At 53.5% G+C, this 19,964-nt stretch overlaps 6 protein-coding genes across 6 annotated transcripts; 2 read left to right on the top strand and 4 right to left on the bottom strand.

The window, feature by feature from the left end:
* Positions 1-242: 242 nt before the first annotated feature.
* On the top strand, positions 243-7,222 carry MAA_07126 (ATPase; the record flags this gene model as incomplete). The annotated part of the gene is made up of 5 exons (XM_007825124.2): positions 243-3,096; positions 3,150-3,194; positions 3,246-3,582; positions 3,641-4,326; positions 4,383-7,222. The coding sequence occupies 5 exons, from the start codon at positions 243-245 to the stop codon at positions 7,220-7,222; spliced, it is 6,762 nt and encodes a 2,253-aa protein (XP_007823315.2).
* A 1,141-nt stretch (positions 7,223-8,363) lies between these two features.
* MAA_07125 (F-box domain, cyclin-like protein) lies at positions 8,364-9,800 on the bottom strand (the record flags this gene model as incomplete). The annotated part of the gene is made up of 1 exon (XM_007825123.1): positions 8,364-9,800. The coding sequence occupies one exon, from the start codon at positions 9,798-9,800 to the stop codon at positions 8,364-8,366; it is 1,437 nt and encodes a 478-aa protein (XP_007823314.1).
* Positions 9,801-10,759: 959 nt separating this feature from the next.
* Positions 10,760-14,669, bottom strand: MAA_07124 (Peptidase S33 tripeptidyl aminopeptidase-like protein; the record flags this gene model as incomplete). Its single annotated transcript, XM_007825122.2, has 4 exons — positions 10,760-11,731; positions 11,808-12,773; positions 13,147-14,067; positions 14,145-14,669. The coding sequence occupies 4 exons, from the start codon at positions 14,667-14,669 to the stop codon at positions 10,760-10,762; spliced, it is 3,384 nt and encodes a 1,127-aa protein (XP_007823313.2).
* A 1,417-nt stretch (positions 14,670-16,086) lies between these two features.
* Positions 16,087-17,043, top strand: MAA_10777 (uncharacterized protein; the record flags this gene model as incomplete). The annotated part of the gene is made up of 2 exons (XM_011412696.1): positions 16,087-16,273; positions 16,346-17,043. 2 exons carry the CDS (start codon positions 16,087-16,089, stop codon positions 17,041-17,043), a joined length of 885 nt encoding a protein of 294 aa, XP_011410998.1.
* Positions 17,044-17,158: 115 nt separating this feature from the next.
* Positions 17,159-18,430, bottom strand: MAA_07122 (high affinity nickel transport protein nic1; the record flags this gene model as incomplete). Its single annotated transcript, XM_007825120.1, has 1 exon — positions 17,159-18,430. One exon carries the CDS (start codon positions 18,428-18,430, stop codon positions 17,159-17,161), a length of 1,272 nt encoding a protein of 423 aa, XP_007823311.1.
* A 691-nt stretch (positions 18,431-19,121) lies between these two features.
* On the bottom strand, positions 19,122-19,547 carry MAA_07121 (Dimeric alpha-beta barrel; the record flags this gene model as incomplete). Its single annotated transcript, XM_007825119.2, has 3 exons — positions 19,122-19,191; positions 19,261-19,462; positions 19,529-19,547. The coding sequence occupies 3 exons, from the start codon at positions 19,545-19,547 to the stop codon at positions 19,122-19,124; spliced, it is 291 nt and encodes a 96-aa protein (XP_007823310.2).
* Positions 19,548-19,964: the final 417 nt, after the last annotated feature.

Here is a 19,964-nt window from a genome sequence, read left to right as displayed (position 1 = left end):
TACCAGGCTGCCAATAGGTTGACCTATGAAACCTCTGCTGCTCCAAGCCTTGTCCCGCCGTTGTGTGACACAAACGTCGACATCTCGGGCACCTAACACCCAACTTCGACAAACATTTAAGACGGAGCCACTGACTGCTCAATCATAAATCATGCAACCGTTCCTTCACCTGTGTGACAATTCTCTTTGACAATTCTACTTTCTACTTCACAAGCCTTGCTCTTGTCAATCTTCTCCTCAAAATGGCATCAGGGGAGTTGGCGACTGGGAGAGCCAAAAAGCTGATAGAGCGGTTTAAGAACAACATTGAGGGGAAAAGCACAATCAGCACCAATCAGGATGCCAATCACTTTCTCGAGGCCACTGACATCTTATGTCGATGCAAAACGCCAGCTCTTTATGTAGAGTCGATCATTTCGAGCGCGAAAGGAGTCGAAACTCTGGGGAGCGTTGTGCGAAGCGATCTCTCCACGGGCTTCATCTCATCTGTCATGACCATGCTGATGAAACATCTTTCGAATCCCATGGTAAAAACCATCAACAGTGGGCACTTTCTTCAACGCATCTTGTTCGCGGTCCTGTGCCCCCCTACTTTCTGGTCAGCTGTTCTCCAACACCAGCAGAGTACTGGATTTAGTGTGGGCGAAGTTGAGACTTTTGCCTGGCTTTGTTTCGAGATTGTCTCAATGAAGTCTCCCGAACTCGACACACTGTATGGCGACGTTGTGGCTTTGATGGATAGCCAGTCTCTCATCAGAGCAGCCTCACATCCGGTCAGGAAACTGGCCTATCGAATCGAAAAAATCCTGAAACTGCACTCGATTGCGGCTACCGCAACCACAGGTCATGGCCCCGGTGGCCGCCATGACAATGACTTCGTGGACTTTCGCGCAATCTCCATCTATCCGACCGCAGATGAAGTCCGTTCCATGGATGAACCATTTCTGCAACGGTTAGATGATGTGTTCGATGTTCCGCGCGAGTCTCGGTCAGCTACATACCTCTCGTGGCTCTATCGGCTACTGAGAGAAGACATGCTTGCAGATATGAGGGACAATCTTGCCATTGCATGGGGCCAGAAGAAGGGACGGCGTAAACCTCCCCGCCTTGGCGGACTGAGCCTCGTAGGGTTCGGCGACGGCAGCAAGACGCGTGTTGATCCACTGGCTCTACAGCTGAAATGCGAGGATGGAATCGTATTCCCTCGTTCGATTGACCAGAGAGATCGAAAAACCTTCCTCGAAGGCTCTGGAAAATCGTTCATGAAAAACAACTCTATAGGCGTATTGTGCCGCAACAATGATATCATCGCCTTTGGCTGTCTTATTCGCAATGTCGACCTGCTGCTGAAAAAGACACCCACTGTCGTCATCAAGTTCATCAACGTAGAGGCATTGAAGAACTCATTGGAAGCACTCCTACATCCTATGAAAGGTGAACTCCAATTTTATGGTGTCGATACCGCTACTTTTGCCTATGAGCCCATCTTGCAGCGTTTGAAGGAGATTTACGAAATACCACTTGAAGACATGGTGCTGGATCCAAAATCGGCCACAAGCCTATATCAGCCGCCTGAAAAACTGTCGCAATTATTGAGGCAACTCCGAGCCGCACTTGACAAGCAACAAGAAGTTAACCTGTCCTCCTTCGGCCACATGGGAGGATCTATCCGTGTATCTGGTGCACAGCTGGAATCTCTGATCAACGGTCTGGAAAACTGCGTTGGTCAGATACAAGGTCCGCCAGGCACGGGGAAGTCATTCATCGGTGCTCTGATATCGAGAATCATCCTTAAGCTCACCAATTATCGGATTTTGGTATTGAGCTATACAAACCATGCTCTGGACCAGTTTCTCGAGGACCTATTGGACATTGGAGTATCGGAAAGGGACATGGTGCGGATCGGTTCCAAATCGACAACGAGAACCGAACCTCTTCGGCTTGAAACACTCTGCAAACAGCCAGCATTTCGGTTCTCCTTTGAAGTCAATGCTACCATTAGAAAGTATAAATCAGAAGCCTCTGACGTCAATGAACGGCTCGTTGATGTAGGGGAAAAACTCGCAACCACCTGCGTCGACCCAGATGACATACTTACGCTGCTGGAGTTCTCCGAAGATGCGACACCTTTTTGGCCCGCATTTCAAGTCCCAAAGCAGGATGATGGCTTCGAACTAATGGGCAAGAATAACAAGCCGATGCGAGCAAGTGAAATTCTGGAGTTATGGGTACAGGGGCAAGATTCCGGTGTTGTTCGTGCTCTGCTAGCCTCCATGGACCCAGCATCTCGCTCGGTATGGAGCATCCCCATTAGCTCGCGAAGGGAGTTTTTGAATCAATGGTGCTCCAAAGTGCGCCATGACCAGACGCAAGAGTTTGCTAGCCTTGCGGAGATGTCGAGCAGGATTCAGCGAGAAATTGACAGTTTGTACAACGAATCCAAGCGCAAGGTTCTGCGGAGTAAACGTGTTATTGGTTGCACTACTACTGCAGCGGCCATGTACCAATCTATCATCGAGTCAGCACAGCCTGACATGGTCTTGGTCGAAGAAGCAGGAGAGATTCTAGAGGCTCACATCATCACTGCACTCAGCTCATCGGTAAAACAGCTCGTGCTCATTGGTGACCATAAACAACTTCGCCCCAAGGTAAACAACTATACCCTCACATTGGAGAAGGGCGAAGGGTTCAACCTCAACATGTCCATGTTCGAAAGGCTGATACATCAGGGCCACTCATATACTACTCTCCGAGAACAGCATCGCAGCCATCCCGAGATTTCCCACTTCGTCCGTCGCCTGGCCTATGAACATCTTGAAAATAATCCGAAAACCCTCGAGCGTGAAAAAGTCAGAGGACTCAAAGGGAGAGTTATTTTTGTTCATCATGAGCATCAAGAGGAGAAACTTGCTGACGTGGCCGATCGTCAGCCGGGAGAGTCCAAGAGAAACGCATTCGAGGCTGAAATGGTGCTCAAGATGGTCCGGTACCTAAGCCAACAAGGGTATAAATCCAAGAACATGGTGGTCCTGACGCCGTACTTGGGCCAGCTGTCATTGTTGAGACAGAAACTCAGTCGTGATCATGACCCCCCTGGTTGAATGACCTGGACTCGTATGAATTGACCCGTGCCGGGCTGATGACACAAGCCGCTGCTAAATTAAACAAACAGCCGCTTCGATTGTCCACCATCGGTATGTCATAGGACATGGTAACTGCACTGGTGTTGAAAGCTAACTTTATAGATAATTACCAAGGCGAGGAGAGCGACATTGTCATCGCATCTCTAACTAGAAGCAATGCATCTGGAGATATTGGATTCATGGCCGCACCCGAGCGACTGGTGGTCCTCATGTCACGAGCGAGGAATTGTGCCGTGCTATTTGGCAATATGCACACGTTCACAAAGAGTAAAAAGGGCGGCGAGTTGTGGGGAGGCTTTTTCCAAGCCCTAAAAGAAAAGGAGTGCTTGTTCGATGGTGTGCCTGTGTATTGTGAGCGACACCCTGATCGAGAGGCACTCCTGAAATCAGCAAATGACTTCGACCAGCATTGCCCAGATGGGGGTTGTTCAGAGCCCTGGTAGGTTATTCTCCGTTTTAGTGTTACAGCATTGAACTCTCCTTTTAACATTTCTTAGTGGCAAGCCGTTGAGCTGTGGGAAGCATGCCTGTGATCTTCGATGCCATCGAGCTATTGATCATTCTCAGTTTCCCTGCAACAGAAGGGTCTCTCATACTTGTGTTCGAGGGCACAAGTCGAAAATCCTCTGCTCAACAAAAGTTGAAGGCTGCAAGTCGTGTACTCGCGAAGATGAAGAGATTCGCCGGCGTGCCGCACAAGACTTGAAGTTAGAGACCATGAGACAAGAAAAACAAGCCGCATATGCTAGTGAACTTCAAAAGATTGGCGATGAGATTGATCACTATGAGCGCGTCTTGGCTTACAAGAGAGAAGAGCAGGCGCAACAGGCTCAGCTGGAAGAAAAGAAGGCCAAGCTCAAGGGCTTGAAGGCAGCCCAAGAAAGGAGAGATGCAGTTGAAAGTTCCAAAAAGGCACAAGCGCGGAAGGACCAACCTAGGATGGGAAACAGCAAGAACTCGGGCTCCAAACTTAAGAGTCAAGCACAGCAAGAATGGGAATGGATGAAAGCGCACGGTGAGCCCAGTAATGAGGCTCTCAACAAACTCATGGACCTAATAGGTCTCGAGACTGTAAAGGAGGAATTCTTGGCTGTCAAGTCCAACATTGATACAAAAATCCGGCAAGAGCTATCATTGTCCGAGGAAAGACTGAGCTGTTCATTGCTGGGCAATCCGGGGACCGGTAAGATGTGCCCCAAATACATGGCAGATGGCATGGGTGCTAACTCACAATTTCAGGGAAAACAACAGTTGCTCGCCTGTGGGCAGAATTCCTTGCATGTACAGGAGCTCTCCCTGGCGATGGCTTCAAGGAAACCTCCGGATCCAAGCTTGCCAATATGGGCGTGTCTGGCTGCGAAAAGCTCTTAGAGGACCTGAAGGACATTGGCGGGGGCGTGTTATTTATTGACGAAGCTTACCAGTTGTCCTCAGGGAACAGTCCCGGCGGCAAGGCAGTATTGGACTATCTCCTTGCCGAGGTAGAGAACCTCCGTGGTAAAGTGTCATTCGTTATTGCGGGATATGACAAGCAAATGGAAACCTTTTTCGCCCATAATCCTGGGTTTCCCAGCCGTTTTCCGATCCAGATGCGATTCAACGACTACTCAGACGACGAGCTGCTCCAGATCCTCCAACGCCAGGTTGACCGGAAATACAAGGGCAGAATGGCCATTGAAGACGGGCCCGACGGCTTGTATTTCCGAATAGCTGCTCGTCGAATTGGTCGCGGTCGAGGTAAAGAGGGCTTTGGTAATGCTCGTGCTGTAGAGAATGCACTGGCACAAATGGAGAAGAGGCAGTCCAGCCGGCTTCGGCAAGGACGCCGGTCCGGTGCCAAACCTGACGATCATTTGCTCACCAAAGAAGACATTATTGGTCCGGAGCCATCCGCGACGTTGGTTAATTGCAAGGCATGGCAGAGGCTGAATGAAATGATTGGCCTTGCCGAAGTAAAGCAGGAGGTTAGGGTTCTGCTGGACTCACTTACGACGAACTACCAAAGAGAGCTTGAAGAAGAACCCCTCATGGCCTTCTCTCTCAACCGCGTCTTCATCGGGTCTCCTGGAACTGGAAAAACGACAGTGGCTAAGCTTTACGGCAAGATATTAGCATCACTGGGCATGTTGTCGAACGGTGAGGTAGTTGTCAAGACGCCGGCCGACTTTATTGGGTCTGTGCTTGGACAGTCCGAGGCGCAGACCAAGGGCATACTCGCCTCGACGATAGGTAAAGTTCTTGTCATTGACGATGCATACGCGCTGCAAGGTGCCGGGGGTGCCGATGGCTCGCATGTAGCCGACCCATATAGGACCGCTGTCGTGGACACCATTGTGGCCGAGGTTCAAAATGTGCCCGGCGAAGACAGATGTGTTATACTTCTGGGATACAAGGAACAAATGGAGGAAATGTTCCAAAATGTGAACCCAGGGCTCAGTCGCCGCTTCGCCATCGACTCGCCATTCGTATTCCAAGACTTTGACGACGATGCCCTATCACGAATCCTGGATTTGAAGCTCAAAGATGGTGGATTCCAGGCGACTGCGCAGGCCAAGCGAGTTGCGCTGGACATTCTTTCCCGGGAGCGTAACCGTCCGAATTTTGGCAATGCTGGTGCCATAGACAACCTATTGAGTAAAGCAAAAGGCGGCTATCAGAAGCGGATTTCCGCGGGAAAAGCGAAAAGAAGCCAATTGGAGGCAGTCGACTTTGATGACAACTTTGACCGCCGGAGCGCAACTGATGTAGAGGAACTCTTTGCAGGGGATATCGGACGCGAAAAGGTCATTTCACTACTCAAAAATATCCAGGATAGATTCAGGCAGCTAAAGAGCCTGGGAATGGATATCAACGAGGAAATCCCATTCAACTTTTTATTCCGAGGTCCCCCGGGCACCGGAAAGACGATGACGGCAAGGAAGTTTGGCAAGTTGTACTACGACATGGGATTCCTCAGCAAGGCCGAGGTGGTCGAATGCTCAGCAACAGACCTCATTGGCCAGTACGTGGGACATACCGGTCCGAAAGTCCAAAAGGTTTTGAACAATGCGCTCGGAAAAGTCTTGTTCATCGACGAGGCCTACCGACTCGCAGGGCACGGCTTCGCAAAGGAAGCAGTTGACGAGCTCGTGGACTCGGTCACCAAAGAAAAGTACAAAGGCAAGCTCATCATAATCCTGGCCGGCTACGTCAAAGACATCAACAATCTTTTGTCTGTGAATCCTGGAATGACGAGCCGATTCCCCGAGACGATAGACTTTGACCCGCTGAGCGCTGAGGACTGCCTCAAGCTGCTCACAAGCTCGCTGGCCAAGAGGAAGGCAGACATTCAACGAAAAGGAAAACTGCTAGACTTGTCTTGCTTGCAATACCCATCCGGAGATTTTGAAAGGAACATTTTGGATTTGTTTCGGTCACTCTCAGGGGTCGAGGGATGGGCCAGCGCGAGGGATGTTAAGCAGCTTGCCAAGGACATCTTTCGCAATGTGGATCTTTCCTCTCCGTCATTAAAGGTCGAGCAAGATGAGGTCAGCGAAGCACTTAACACCATGCTCCTGAAACGCTCAAAAATGGAACAGGATGCTGCGGCGACAGACCTGAGCCTGGGCTTGGCGAATCTCCAACTCCGCGAGGGTTCGCGACCTCTCTTGCCCTCCCAGAGCAATATATCTACCAAATCCCGGCAAGAAGAGCGCACAAACAAGACAGATGACGTGGTCAGTACGGAGGAGCCCGACCAAGACAAATCGGCCTGCGATGGCCTGGGCATTCGGGACGCTGGTGTAAGTGATGAGGTTTGGGAACAGCTCCAACAAGATTGGGCCGAGGAGCAACGCCGCGAGGCAGAGTATCGCGAATTAAAAGAGGCGCAGAAATCTGCTACAGACGAGAATCGGGAACGCATTGTGCGGCAGTTGATAGAAGAAGAAAAACGTAGGAAAGAAGAGGCGGCTATGAAGGCAAGATTAATGGCTCTGGGAAGATGTCCCGTTGGCTATCACTGGATTAAGCAAAGCGGTGGTTACAGATGCGCTGGGGGTTCCCATTACATGTCAGATGGGGACATCAATGCCCTTTGAGCAGTGCAGGGGAATATGACGGTAAATTTGCACTAGGATTTTATTCTTTATTTTTATTTTTTGAGGCTCTTCCCAGTCCGGTATCCGACCAAGGATTTTGCAAAGATGATTCATCACGCAGTCTTTGGATATGTATCGTTGCGACTCATGAGAGAATGTCGCATGGTAATTTGCATTCGCAATGACACCAGACTGCTTCTTGGCGGAAACGACGAATGGGCATGTTGGCCGTTGAAGTGCCCATGTATGCCATGTAGTACTGGTCTATTTTATAGTAGGCCTACTAGGGATCAATCAGCCATTTACATACTGGCACTAGGACAGACACGTATAATCCAAAGTGATTGCTAAAGCAAATAGCGAGGACAGAGAAGAATAACAACCACAGCCCGAATCGAAGCCATTGCCAAGCCTACCTCACGAATACATGGCCGACTACAAGTTCCGTCGTACAAGGTTAGGATTTGTCCCGACGACGAGTGCCCAGCAGGACGGAAATCCTCGGTATAGCATTAATACAGAGTTGACCTTTGACAATTACCATGGCAATGAGAGAATTTAACCTAGACCGGCGTCGACTAGCATCAGCCGTGCCGTAAATAGTCTGAATCTCGACTCCAGTTTAAGCAGGCCAATGAGACGCCAAACCAGGGCAGTCTCATCATCGAGGTCCATGTATATTTACTCGCGTGTGGTAGTTCAGGTGATTGACCCAATCAAGGAGTCAAAATATACCATGGTTGTGGTAAGGGAACTAGTGGCAATCTTAATTCGACATCGTCGTATTTAACCTAGTTCTTTTATTCTCTAACCTACTCCAATGCCAATGCAAGCACTACATCAGGGTAGGGCCTAGTAAAGATGACACAATATGGCTGGTCGTGCCCAAGCCATAGATCCGTAACAGACCATGTAAAACACGATGAATACTCGCATCGCGATGCATTAGGCGCTAGCAAACTAGCAGCCAAATGGTAAACACTATCTATTCGTTAACACCGTGTGCTAGTTTCGCCTCATCCCGGAGGGTGAGCTCTGTGTATGTACCGATACCAAATATACAAGGAGCTGCACGTCGTAAGCTGTGGATGGTACACCTGCCACAGCCTCCATCGCTCCTTCATTCAGACGTCAATGTGTTTTACCATTTCCCAGCAAGCTGCAAAGTGTCTGAGTGATACCATGACTTGTCTTGCTTAAATGCCCATGGTAAACTGTAGCCGTATTTTTCCAAGTCACCGCCTCGTTTCTTCCGCGGGGTGAAGGGATTGGGATATTTACCACGGCCTGTAATAAAACGCTCAACGCGATCTACCAAGAATTTACGAGAATGCCGTGCTGCTACCCTAGCCAAGGCAGGCCACGGGCCGTAGTCTTCATCACGAACGACCCATCTCTCGTCGGAAGAGTTGCTAAAGAAGCTATCAAATTTCACATGATCCAAGGTCATTTCCTTGCTCAGAAATTCGATGAAGCGAATACAGGAGCCCGGATGCAACACCATGTACGCCAGCTCAAGGGAGCGGAGAGTTTCGCGAAGCGCTCTTAGACCGTCGCGCATATGGGCCTCGGGCATGGCCAAGCCATTAAGTGATAGGCTATGGAGATGGTGCAATTGCAAATCGGGGCCGACCAACTCGGAGAAAGGCATAACATCATCTTCGCCACGAAATTCGAAGGACAAAAGGAGAGAGCGCAGTGATGGCGCGCGGGCGATGATGGCCACAATGTGGGTGGCTTCTCCGCCGAGATTTCCCTTATGAGGTCTAAAAATAAGCGAGAGGTGTTGCAGAGACGAGAAACTCCCGTGATAATTAGCAAGGGAGGAGGCTGCGGCATCATGCCAGCAATTCAGGTCCATGTATTCGCCGCGAACATGCGTCAGCCGCTCAGCATGGCCCGCGAGACAGGCGGACTGCAGCAGAGCCCAGAAATGACGTGCTGATTCGAGCTCCCCATGAATGCTGTCAGGCTCCGCCAAAATCTTCTGCGCCACGGCGCTCAAGGAATTCCATGTCACTTTAGGTCGCGGCTCATATGGGTGCCGTTCTTCGTAGAGGTCCGGCATCATGCATTCCACACCCAATAGTCGTGGCAAATTCTGCAAGGCGTCTCGAAGCATACGGTTCTCGTTGTCGCCCTTCAACATGTGTTGTTGGTCAGACAGAAACTGGTAATAGTTTTGGTAAAAATCGTGAAGTTCTTCTTGGCTAAATTTCTGCAGAAGAAAGTCTGTGTCGACTAGGTGAAACAACCCACTGCAAGCGGTGTTGGCCCTCCAGTGGGCGAAGTCGGGACTGACTGTAGAAGCATCCAGGATTCTACCATCGTAGCTGATGTACCTCACATGCTTGCTGAGCTTCTCCGATCTTGAAATGGTCTGAAGCTTCTCAAAGCTCCCAAGATGCACTCTCAGGTAAACCGTCCTGAAAAGCGTCGATAGTGACGGTCCATCGAAAGCACGAGAGACCAGGCGAAGGGCTTTTAAATCGGCTCGCGGAAGAAAAGCGCACATCATTCCCAGAACCTCGAACGGTAGTTTCTCCAGCGGGCTCCTCATGGTAAATTCGGCCGCCATTTTCGACGGGCGGCTCGCCATTCAGAGTCGGTGACGGGTGGGAAGGTGGCGACGACGATGAGAAAAGGGGCAGCAGAGGGCCGCTACATAAATTCAACGTGGAAAGAGCGCGCGGTCTGTTGGCTCACGTTACTGGCGAGTAAAGACACCTGGGTGGGGAACTTGGAAAAGAGCAAATACCAGACGTATATTGCTGAGTTACGGAGTCCATCGAATTCCTAATCCTTGGATTATAGGCCACAAAACCTGACAGATAAGTTGTCGGTGGGCTTACTCTTTTTACTAGACATGTTTATCCCCTTATATTTTAGGTTTTTTTAATACTGTTTATATGTAACAATTGAATAACTGGTATCGCAAACCCCTTTTTACAATATAAAGGCGCCGCAGGCCACTCTGTCAGGTCAATTGACCCATGAAGCCACAGAGCAAAAATTGTAGACGCCTACGGATTGTTACCATAGCAGCTGCAATTATCATATTTCACTCGACACTTGCAGGGGTCTCTGACCGGGTATAAAAGGGGTCAAGCTTGTAGGATTTTTCATCAATCAACTGAGACATTTAATCATCACTTTTTTCATCATTAATACAAGACTGTCAATTGAGGCCCTAAAAAGCCTTCCAAAATACCGTTATTTTCCACTGTGTAAATTGCTGTTGTCGGCTCAACAGGCCCCCGCAGGATGTAAATAAGCAAGATCTCGCCCACTTTGCCTACGCCAGGACAACTCGTTGGCATCAGGGCCTTGTATTATAAAGAGAAAAATAATAAATAAAGTCCGATATCACCCACATATCTAGCGTCACACCAGTCGGCAGAGTATTTAATCTTCCTTCTTGCTACATAAACTTTTAAAGCCTCGGCGATAACCCTACGGAACTAGACGATGTCGCAAAACCATACGTCATGCATCTCGAGCCAAAACTCACTCACTTGTTAAAGTCACAACCACAAACTACACCCCCAGAGGGAACCTCCTCGCCAGCCAGGCCTCGCCCGCATCCTCACCACTCGACTTCAACATCGTCCTCGCGCAGCCCTCGTCCCAAGGGCCACACTCGGCCTCGCAAACGGCCTCCCCGTCCGGCAACTTCCCCGTGTCAAAGTACCTGGCGACGATGCCCCTCGTGCACTCGCTGTACGCCGAGACGGCGGCACAATGCCCCATGGCTTCCTGCACAACCACCCTGGCGCGCGGGTGCTTCCTGGCCATGGCCCGCGCAGCCGCCAGCGGCGTGACGGGATCCAGCCTGTTGGTCAGGAACATGATCGGCGCGGCGGGCTGGCCCCGTTGCGGCTGCTCGCGGTCGCGGGCGGGCTCCGGGGAGGTAAAGGGCCCGTGGAAGGACCAGTTGGGCTTGAAGCGCCATCCGGAGCAGGGGAAGCGGACGGTGGACCAGAGGCCGCCGAATACGGCCGACTGGGCGAACTGCTTGTCGACGTAGCGCGCCCACCAGGACGGCTTCCTGCCGCGGATGTCTTCGCCGTCGCCGCAGAGGACCGCCGTCTGGGGGTCGGAGCCCGCGTTGGGCTTGGCCGTCTGGTTGGCGACGGGACACGCGTCTTGGAGGGGCGCGCCGAGCCCGGACTCGATCATGGCCAGGATGGGGTCGTAGGTCCCGTGGACCATGGCGTTGTCAAGGAGCTCGGCGACCTGGATGAAGGATTTGAGGGGCGTGTAGGCCGCCGAGGCGAGGACCAGGCGGATGTCCGCGCCCGTCAGGATGATGGAGCTGCCCTGGGGGCCGACGCCGGCCACGGGTGCCTCGTCGAGCTGTTTGACCCATGACCAGAATCGGGTGCGCAGGTCTGAGGCGGATTTGTCTTGGGGACGGGCGAGACGGCAGACCTGGGGACCGGCGTGGAAACACCCGTCAAAGAATTTGTCAACGATGGCGTCGGAATCGACAGTGTTTGTCAGCCAGCCCTGCACCACGAGTCCGGTCGATTAGTTCCTATCAAGATGGAAGGGGCCTTGGGGAAGGGGAGGAGGAAAGACTCACGGGGCCGGTGGCATAGTCGTCGGCGTTGCAGACTCCGTCGAGCACAATTCGTCCGATGCGCCCCGGGAACAGCGAAGCAAAGTAGTTTCCGAGAATGGTGCCGTACGAAAACCCCATGTACTGCAGTCTCGGAACATCCCCTTCGTTCCTCTTCTTCAGTTCCGCGGGCCCATCACGAGCCGCTTCTGTCTTCCTCAGCTCGTCAATGCTGTCCACCATGGCAACCATGTCTCTGGCGACGGACGGCGTCCCCAGATACTTGAAAATCTCGCCCCCGTTCAGACCCTCGGCGTCAGCCTTCTCGCATCTCCTTCCGTATCCATCATACAGGGCCAATCCGTAGGAGATTGCCGCTGGGCTTTTATTCAACCCCCCGTTGCCTCTCGTCTCAAGCATCCACGCATCCCTGGCAAGAGCAGCGCCGGGGAAACAGTTGGCCAGGGGCCTGCTATTCCCAATCCCACGAGGATCAAAGGAAACTATGTCGTAATGCTTCTTGCCGGGGCTGTCGACGTAGTCCCGCAGAAAATGGCCGTATTCAACGACAAAGCTTACACCTGAACCGCCTGGCCCGCCGGGATTGGTGAAGATGGGCCCGCCAAAAGCAGGGTCATGATCGGGTACCTTGGCAGGGAGCTTGATGACGGCAATGGCGACGGTTCGTAGGTCGGTACTGTTTTTCCAGTCGAGGGGGAGCTTGAGCCGGGCGCATTTGAAGGCGGCGTAGCAGTCATGGTACCGGAGGTCTGTGGACGGGCTGATGGAATCCCAGTCGAACTCGGGAGCAGCAGCGCCTGCCGTGGCGAGGGCAGATAGGCCGAGGATGAGGTCGTCACGAAGCCGCATGCTGGCTCGACAAGTGGTGATGTAGCTGGTGTGGTGTTGGTTCTGAACTTCTGATGCAGACCGTGAAGATCCAGGAGTCAGCAGCAGTCTGCGACTTGCGAGACTCAACCCATTTATTAACTGGAGGCAATTGTCAGCTTCCACGTCCTCCTGTCAGCCTGCATTGGCCGGCCCCCGCAGCCTAGTGGTTGGCGTACCCAGTGTGTGGCAGGCATCCAACTTGACATGTCGTGTAAGTGAAGCTAAGTCAAAATAGGAAAGTAGAGCTTGACGATAAGTCGAAACGCGTAGACACAGCATGCTCTCATGGCCGCACCGTCAAATGGCTCGATTGCCAGCATGTTGTGCAAACCTAGTCGATTGATTTACTACCAATGGTCAAGTATACTTCACATGCAATCAGGCGATATATGCCAGCTCAGAAATTCTAGTCCGCAGGCGGTCGCGGAGTGCTCGCCATCCTCGATCCTTGCCCCGAATCAGGCCTGCCTACCATGCTGGCGGCCGCCGAATCATCATCATTGATGCGAACAACTGTCCACTTCTGGGCAGGGCCCTGCATGCCTGCCCACAAGTCGGCGGGCAGATACTCGCCGACATCCTGTCGAAAGGCTTCTCTGGACACGCGGTCCGCCTCGAGTATCTTGTCCACCGAATCCTGGGCCTTGCGCCAGATGCCCTGGACTCGCTCGTCGACGGCCCGCCGTCTTTCGACTTCTAGGACAAGACTGCCGTAGGCACTTGCATACCCCTCGTAGAAATCTCTCATTTCGTTCATCTCTCTGACCTTTCCAAAAACGGCTTCCTTCTCCAGCTCCCACCGCAGTCTGAAATCTTCCTCTGCGGCGACGTAGTCGTCGATGCGATCGCCAATCTGTCCAACTAATGCAAACGCTGAAATTATACCAAAATAAGACTCCTTTGAATGGTCTACATGCTCTTGTAATGAAGTGTATTCTTGCTCCATGGCCGCGAGGCGCTCTTGAATCTCTCGTACAACGTCTTCAACCTCGTCTGCGTCTTGTACAACTACCTTGAGCATTTCCGCTCGGTCTTCTGCCGTCTTGGGTTCGAGGTCAGACATGTGCGACTCTTGCTCGGCAATGACGCCAGATATCGACACTCCGTCACTGCTTTGTGACTGCGTGACCTCGGCAGCCTTCCTGCGTGCGAGGGCCGCTGCACCTTCGGTTGTGCGAATCGCGGTGACGCACATGTCAAAGTGCTTAGTTAGCGACGCCAACAGCTGTGCCATGGTTGACGAGTGATCGTCGAGACTCTGCAACAGTACCACGGGAGTAAGATGTGCATCGTCGCCCGGTTTCTGGGGGTAGGATTCGTTTATGCGCTGTCCTAGATTTCGGATATCGGTTTCGAGGCGGAGCAGATCGCCGTCGAATGATTGTTGGATAGTCTAGTCTTGTGTTAGGGTTGAATCGTAAATTGAATGTCGAAGCAGATGCGGATAAAGGCCCGGCAAGGCTGACTTACCTGCAAGTCCTGTATGCTCTTCTTCATGACCTCTCGCATGCCATGGACGCTAGATTCATCGACAAAATCTAACAAACTCTTCCGTTCTCTATCGCTTGGTTGTAGGAGGGTCTGCACATGTGTGTCTCGAAGCATGTCCATGGTACCCGTCAAAGCACCGTCAACGTCATCCATGGCCTTGATAAGCTTCTTGAAGTCTCGTTTGCCCCATTCATAGGTGGTCTGAAGGCTTCTCCTGATGCGCACCAGGATGGCATTTTGATCGCGAAGATAGTTGCCGACGAAAGCGGTTTGCGCCGCCAGCAGCAGCATCTCCTCGTGAGAGTGTCGCGCCTCGGTCGCAAGCTCGTTGGCACGCAGCACATGATTCATGGAGGACAAGGAGCGCTTGGCAACGAGTAAATGGTTTACGAGGGTATCGACGGAAATGGTCGGGGACTTGGGTTGATGGTCATCGGAGCGCTTGAGCGATGCCGATGATGATGCCGCGCTGCGGCGAGACGAGGCCGCCGGCGAGGCAGCCATGTTGGGGAAACGGGAACAGAACGGTGTTGGAGTTCAGGTGGGAGGATGCGGTGTGTTGAACAGGCTGTGGGTGAAATGAAGCAAACGCAGATGGCGCTACATGATGATGAGCCCCTGCGTCGCTAACGTGGAAAAGGATGAGACGAATCGACGGCGTGGGGTGAGGCTGCACGGATGATGCAAGGACGAGCTTCACGACGGCACTGGGGACGAAGACGACTTGACGCATGCAGCTGGCCATCTGGAGATGGCTGAGCTCCGATAAGGCCGATAACGAATGGCGCTCCGATAATGGCAACATTTTAAGGTTGCAGGGACCGGTGACAATGGCACCATGGCACCATGGCAAGCCATGATTAGCCATTCTGAGGACTAGCGTCGCAGCAAACGCCGCGACTTTTGCGCCGTCGCCGGCCTCGCATGCATTGTCGTGTCAATTGATGGCTCTTTGATGCAGAATGGGCAAGTTGGTCTGCGTCAATGCCGGCAGGGACATGCGGTGTGGCGGCCGCGACGCCAGAGAGATCAACTGAGAACTTTCAATTGACTCGTTAAGACGGCAGCCGACAGCAGCCGGCGCCAGCCACGCCAACCAGACTAGTACTCCGTATTCACACATGCATTTGATTTGATCCAAAGCGCAAGAGCCATCAAGCCCGAGCAACGCAAACGCTTGCCTCTGGACGCGTATCGAAGGGCCAACCGGTCAACTGGTAGGAGAGAGACAGCACGTGTTTTCGCTGCGTCCGATGATGCATCCTTGGCTACGGCTCTTCTCCCGCGATCAGCCAACACGCACTACATATCATCATCCAGACATGCCGCCCGTCCCATTCTCAATCATCATTTCCATCTGTCGTTAGACAACATACTTTCGTTTCACAGCATACTCAAAATCACCATCTACGTGCTTGACGGCCGTCACCTTGGTGCCGTCCCCAAGATGCCATTCGGCCATCTCTAGGAGCTTAAATTCGGGTCGTCCATCTTCAGATTCGGCTCGAGGCGCCGTCAAAACTCGAGTTCTGGAGGCAGCAGTTACTCGGACGACTCCCAACCCCAAGGTGGCCTTGGCATTGTCACCGACACCACCTCCTCGAGTCCGTCAACATATGGACTTGGAGACTACGCGCCACGAGCATCTGGAGCCCTGACGCCAGCAACGCCCAGGTATCCACACAAATTCATCCATCCCAGGCCAAAGCCCGGCGATATCTCTGTGCCTCCACACCAACTGCTGAAAAGCGAGGAGGCAAAGCGGCGCCGAGCAGTCCGTAGATCGTCTGGCCAGTCGCTGCCGCGGCAAGGGACCCGACTAGCCTCTATCGACGAAGATGGCGATGACGGCGATGAAACGCCTGGCAGAGATGGACCTCAGTCGCCTCCCCCGGTCAAACGGCCGCAGCTAAGCTGCAAGATGTGTCCCAATGTGTCATTCAGCCGCCAGATTGATCTCGATTGCCACATAGAAATGACCCACCCCCGGTGCGCTGAGGTGAGAGTACGGTCGGAAGACTTGAATGAAACGGACAACGCGTTTTGTCAGCTCAAAAACTCGGCCAGGAAAGTGCTGGATAGCCTTACACCCACTGAGACAGTGACGAGTGATTGGAGAAGCTAGTCGCCTGTCTCACCAGATCCTACGCCTCTAGACAAACTGACAACAAAATCGGCAGTACAGCGATCTTCATTTGACGCCAAGCTAAGTGAGCATCACGGCCCGCCTCTCAAGCCGACGTTGCCACTTGCTGTAATTGACACTGAGACTGAGCCGTTGCCGCTTGAGAAACGGCAATCCAAGGGCGAAGAGCCGTCTTCCCGTCATGGGCATCTGGATTTCAAAACAGGAACTTCGTCTAAACTAACTTGGATGGTGCAAACAAGTGACGACTTTGCAGAGCGCCAACGACAGGACTCCATTGATTCATTCATGTCAGACAATTCTGCGCTCAACGCTAGAATGGCTCAGCACTTGAGTCCGTGCGATGTCGAATTAGGATCGTCTCTGTCAAGCGATATCTTGAGCGACGTCTCGAGCGATGGCTACCTATACAGCGTCTCGAGCGATTATGGTGCGAGCAGTCATGGAGAGTCTAGTCCGGTGTGGACGCGGCCTTGGAAAGCACAGGATGGAGTAGCCCCAGGCACTTGGCTCTGTCCGCACTGTGAGCAGGGTCTCAATCTTGGCGAGAGCAGACAAACCGCAGCCATGAGGGAGGATTACAAAAGGTTGCAAATAGAGCCGCCGTTCGAGAGACTAGCTGGTTGGGGGATCCTGCAGAGAAAGTGCGGCTTCTGTAACAAGAAGGCATTTTGCAAGCTGTTTAAGCACGACAAGAAGCAGGAGCAAGAAGATGATTCAATGGCAGACTGAGTTGTAGTCTTGGTTGGTTTTATTTGTCAATGAGCGTAGTGTAGATTTCAGCGTTGTTTTATTTGGCTAGCTCTATTTTATCTAGTTTTTTTTTTCGCGCCACTTCCGTATAGCCCTATTTTGCCGTAGCAGGCTGAGGGACTTCAGGCTGGTCAAAAGGTGATGCGGGCTCTTCGGAGCCGCGGCCGCTTTCGTCTTCAGCAGCAGTGAGTCCCTGGGTCTGGCGGTCGACGCGTCTCCTCCACGGTCCGTACAAGAGGATGGAGGCAATGCCAACGAGCAGAAAGACTCCGCATATGCTGCCGCCAATGATGTCAAAGTGGTCTCCGATGGCGCCGACGCCGTCCCAGAAGCTGCCCTCTGGCTCGGCGACGTTTTGGACGAGCGACAGGATCTGGACGATGCCGATGAAGGCCGATACCAGGACGGTGATGGCGCTCAGCACGATCTGGTAGTACAGCAGGGCGACGAGGTCACTGGAGAAGGCCTTGGAGCTGTAGAGGGTGACCATGGCGGCGCCGTCGGTCGTGTCGATGAGGCACATGCCGGCTGTTGGGGTTAGTTTTTTTTCTTTGATAGGGTCACATCTTGGCGGTGGTGGTGTTGACACAAAGGCCCGCGCTGGGAAAGGGAAATACTTGCATGTGAAGAGAATGGGAAAGATGAGAATGAGCCAGATGCTGGTCCCTTTGAGGGCCTGCAGCGAGGCGATTCCCAGAATGGCCACTTCGGAACTCGTGTCGAAGCCGAGGCCGAAGACGACGCCCAGGGGGTACATTTTCCACGGGCGGTCGACGGCCTTGAAGAGGAACTTGAAGACGCGGACCAGCACGCCTCCGCCGTGGACGTGGTCGTGGTCGTAAGGGAGGGCGGGCTCGAGGCTGCCGGCGGCGAGGCCACGTCGGCGGCGCAGCTCCCGGCGGAGGGCGCCGACGAGGCCGTACAGGATCCAGGCGTTGGCGACGCACAGGACGACGAGGACGGTGGCGCTGACGGCGGTGCCGACAATGTTGCCGACGCGGGTGAAGCCGTCGAAGCGGTCGCGCAGGGCGCCCGAGGTGGCGGCGACGACGACGCAGGTGACGATGACAATGGTGGAGTGGCCCAGGCTGAAGAAGGTGCCGACGGTGGCCGGGCGCTGGCCCAGGCTGACGAGGCGGCGCGTCATGAGGTCAATGGCCGAGATGTGGTCGGCGTCGAGGGCGTGGCGGAGGCCGAGGGTGTAGGAGAGGGCGGCGGCGGAGATGAGGGCCGGGTGGTGGTGCAGCACGACGGCGATGCTGGCCCAGACGACGAGGTTGACGGCCGCGACGAGGGCCACGATGCCGATGGCGTTGGGGGGCACGCCCGAGAGGAAGCGCGGCTTGGGGGGCAGCGCGAGCCTCATGGTGCCGGTTGGGGGGGGTCGCGATGTTCAAGAAGCGGAGGCGAGCGGGAATTTGTGGTATTTGTATTCGGCTGCTACGTGTGCCTGTGTTGTAGTACATGTGTCTGGTGCGCCAGACGCCACGCGCGGCTCATGCCTTGAGCTAAAGTGCGCCATGTCGATGTTGCCCATGGCGCAGATGCCGTGGCCGGCTTGGTCCGCGTTGCAAGTGAAGTCGGGATGGCCTCGCGGGCGGGGATGTCTTATCTCGCCGGTGTGGGGAAGCATTGATGGATGGGCATGGGTGCATGCACTTGGGGCCGGAGGCGGGCGGGGGCGGGAACATTGAATCTGCATGTGGACTGGTGTAGATCAGATAACAAGCTGCCAAGTTGATGGTACGTAAAATCGAAATCTGCAGGCCCGGCTGATACTGGCGTGGTATCGGCCACACGAGCCGTCACATGGCGCGGCAAGGGCAGCATGGCATCGGCCGCTCTTTGGCCGACGAAGCGGCATGATTGACGTCCCTTTTTTTCTCCTGTTCTTATTTTACGTTTAATCTTATTCTTGCTCCCCCGTGTCCAACGTCGCATCCGCACATGACAAGAACCCCCCCATCCACCGCTCGTCCTCGGCGTCCATTTCGAAATCGAAGCGCGTCACCTCTTCGCTAAACGGCCACAAGTACGTGCTGGTAACCCTGCTATCGTCAGCTCACCATGCCCAGCGTCGAATCCGCCATGCCGCCTTGCCTGTGGTGCTCGTCACTCGCTTGGTATCTGGAGATGCACGTCAGCCAGTTCAATGCGCCACTAGTATTCATTTGTTTGCGCAAAATAAAAACATACTCTGCCAAGGCCGCCTTGCTCGCGTGGTAGCTCACCAGGGCCAAGTGATTGCCTCTGCTCCGCGCGATGGGATCCGTGACCGAGGGCCCGCCCACCACCAGCCGTTTGTTCAGGACGCTCGGCAGGTCCCGGAGCCGCTTGAGCTCTGCGGCAAAGGCCTCCTTGTGCGCCGGGGAGACGCTGGGCTTGAACTTGAACAGGACTGCACATGCGGTTACTTGTTAGGCGTGGAGCTGGGGGTGGGTGGGTGTTGGATGGGCAGCCTTACCGATATGAACAAGCACCATTTTGGGCTGATTGATTCCACGTTGGCACCGGCACCAGAGGCAAGGCAATGGCGGCCAAGGCGGGCGTATAAATATTCATTGACTGTCAATTGGGATCGCGGCGTTGCTCCGTCGCCCGGACCCGCTGCGGCGTTTGGCCGGGGGTGGCTGCCCGCGTCTCCGAGATGCAAGGCGCGTCGTAAGCAGGCACCTTGACCTTGCATTTGGATGGCTCACTTCATGTTTCGGCGTGTCACGGGGTGGTAAAACGACAAGCCTTGTTCTGTCCCATTCGTGATTTTCTTTAATGCCTGCGTGTAGCGTGAGACCAGATTCAGTTGCAGTCATGTACATGTAAATGAGGACTTGTGCCATTTGAAATGATTCTACAACACCTGCCTCCAACGGGAAACCAGATGCAGGGAACTACAGGTATCA

The sequence above is a fragment of the Metarhizium robertsii genome (assembly GCF_000187425.2).
Source record: "Metarhizium robertsii ARSEF 23 chromosome Unknown MAA_Scf_2, whole genome shotgun sequence".
Taxonomy (NCBI): Eukaryota; Fungi; Ascomycota; class Sordariomycetes; order Hypocreales; family Clavicipitaceae; genus Metarhizium; species Metarhizium robertsii.
Note: the sequence above shows the minus strand (reverse complement) of the source record. Positions and strands in the feature narration are given on the sequence as shown.